Below are 2185 nucleotides of genomic sequence, written 5' to 3'. Positions count from 1 at the left end.
AAAAAAGTGGTGTGTGAATCATCCCCCCCCCCCCCCCCCCCCCCCCCCTCTCTCTCTCTCCCTCTTTGTTGGCCCCAGAGTCCAGGAGGTTTGATTTAATTTTCAGAGACTCCCTGAACTTCCAGGAGACTTGGTGTAAACACAGACCTGTTTCCTCTGGAGTCCAGCAGATTCTAGACCAGATGTTTGTCTCTCACACACACACACACACACACACACACACACAGACGTCAACAGTTTGGTGTTTGAGTTCTTACCGTGGGGAGATGTCACATCCCTGCTGCATGAAGGCGCCCAGTGAGAACCAGAGGGAGTTGAAGATCCCAAACTCGTTGGTCTGCTCGGGGGTCTGTTGGTTCTGGTTCTGCTGAGCCGGACTCTGGCTCTGCTGGACGCCGTTGGAGGCCGCGGCTTGCGTGGGACTCTGCGGCTCCGCCCCTTCCTCGTAGTCCTCCGAGTGCCACTCGTACGGACTGAACCTGCTGACCAGGAACAGCACCACGCTGACGCCGATGTAGGCGAACACGATGCACATCCAGATCTCGTAGGCCAGCGGGTCCAGGAAGGAGAAGACGCCGGGCTTGGACTTGGTGGGTTTCTTGATCATGATGGAGATGCCCAGAGACATGAAGGGCTTGGAGAAGTCGATGACTTCCTCACGGACCAGAGTGATGGTCAACGGAGCCACAGCTACGTCGGCTTTCTGATGGAGCACAACAACATCTCAGCAGAACTTCAATGTTCCCCTGTAGCCCACATCAGACTGCAGACAGAACCAACGTCTGACAGAACCGACGACTGACAGAACCAACGTCTGACAGAACCGACGTCTGACAGAACCAACCACCAGTCTGGGCTGAGTCTGTGTGTGTGTTTCTAAAGTGGAATCTTCAACATATTTAATCATAGTTTTTATATTTCTACAAACAGACAACTCTCTGAGGAGCGTGAAGACACAGAGTGTCACAGCTTTATGGACCGGACGAGTTCATCCAATAAAATTCATGACAAATCCTAAATGTTCAAACGTTGATACTTGGAGGTGCAGTTTATGTTAAAATGCTCATTTCTACAGAGCAGTTTTATTTTTGATGTGTGGGAAACAGACCTGTTATATTTTGTTTATTTTTTGTCCTCAACCACTGAGAGTTGACTACAGAACCAACTCCCACCTTCTGTTCTGTCCCTGAGTTCTAACTGACTCCGACTCCGTCTCTCTGAACTGCCAACATCAGTGTTGTCGTAGTTTCTGCTCAGCTGAATTATTTTTCCTCAGGATTCATTCATTCATTTCTCAGTTATTTTGTCGACAGACAAACTCACCCCGTACACCAGTTCTCCCACCATGCCGTTCCACATCTTGGTCTCGGTGTCTTTGGCGCCGTACTTCCCGTCTGAAACGATCTTCAGTTTGTACTGGTAGCCCACGTGTTTGGCGATCTCTGCAGCCAGCTCCACGATGTAGCCTTCGTACTTATCGTTTCCCACAAACTGCTCGTGGTTTTTCTTCAGCATCACGTAGGGAGACTCCTGGACGACGAGATGAAAAGAAAAGTCTTCAAAGGAATAATCACAAACGACCTCTGACCTGGAGATTATTCACAGAGACAGCAACGCAGCCAACAGGAAAGTTTAGGTGTGTACTTTTCTTAAATAATGCAAAAAAATAGACAAAAAAAAATCAGTGTGGCTCATCATATAATTGCTGCTGTGAAAGGTTGGGAAAATAATTCTAGGTCATTATAAAGTATTATTGTGTCTTTGTTCCATGAAGGTTTGGTCTGTAATTTCAACACAAAGGCTCTGTGATCAGTGAGAAGAAGGAGGAGAAAAGAAGTCAGAGGAGAAAGAAGCCTAACTACAGCTGGGGTAATTATCTGGGCTCTCTTGCTCCTCCTGTTGGTGGTGAAGGGAATCAGTGTTACACCTGCTGGTAACGCCACTTCATTATTCTACATCCCCCGTCTTCTGCTCCACTCTGTCAGACCAGCAGCTGATGCAGAGACCTTCATGGTCCTGCAGCTGTGAAACAGCGCCACCACAGTTTTTAGAAGCGGTACTGCGGCCTGTGAACGGTTCACACTTTAATTCTGATCTTAGTTTCCCAGACACAAAACCTCTTTATCTCCCTGGAAGAGAGGGAGCTGATGTCAGACACAGTTATTTTAGATCTGTTCTCTGAGTG

The 2185-nt window shown here is 48.1% G+C and overlaps 1 protein-coding gene across 4 annotated transcripts in view; it reads right to left on the bottom strand.

The window, feature by feature from the left end:
• gria1a (glutamate receptor, ionotropic, AMPA 1a) overlaps nt 1-2185 on the bottom strand; it is a 44660-nt gene that overhangs the window by 16385 nt on the left and 26090 nt on the right. For all 4 annotated transcript variants that reach the window (XM_008327628.3, XM_008327633.3, XM_008327629.3 and 1 more), the window contains exons 10-11: nt 1324-1530; nt 258-703 (exon numbers count right to left, since the gene is read on the bottom strand). In XM_008327628.3, the coding sequence (XP_008325850.1) occupies nt 258-703; nt 1324-1530 (653 nt within the window). The remainder of the gene's footprint in view (nt 1-257; nt 704-1323; nt 1531-2185) is intronic.

The sequence above is a fragment of the Cynoglossus semilaevis genome, chromosome 15, assembly GCF_000523025.1.
Source record: "Cynoglossus semilaevis isolate Cse_v1.0 chromosome 15, Cse_v1.0, whole genome shotgun sequence".
Lineage (NCBI taxonomy): Eukaryota > Metazoa > Chordata > Actinopteri > Pleuronectiformes > Cynoglossidae > Cynoglossus > Cynoglossus semilaevis.
The sequence above is the reverse complement of the archived record's forward strand: the minus strand, read 5'-3'. Positions and strand labels throughout refer to the sequence as shown.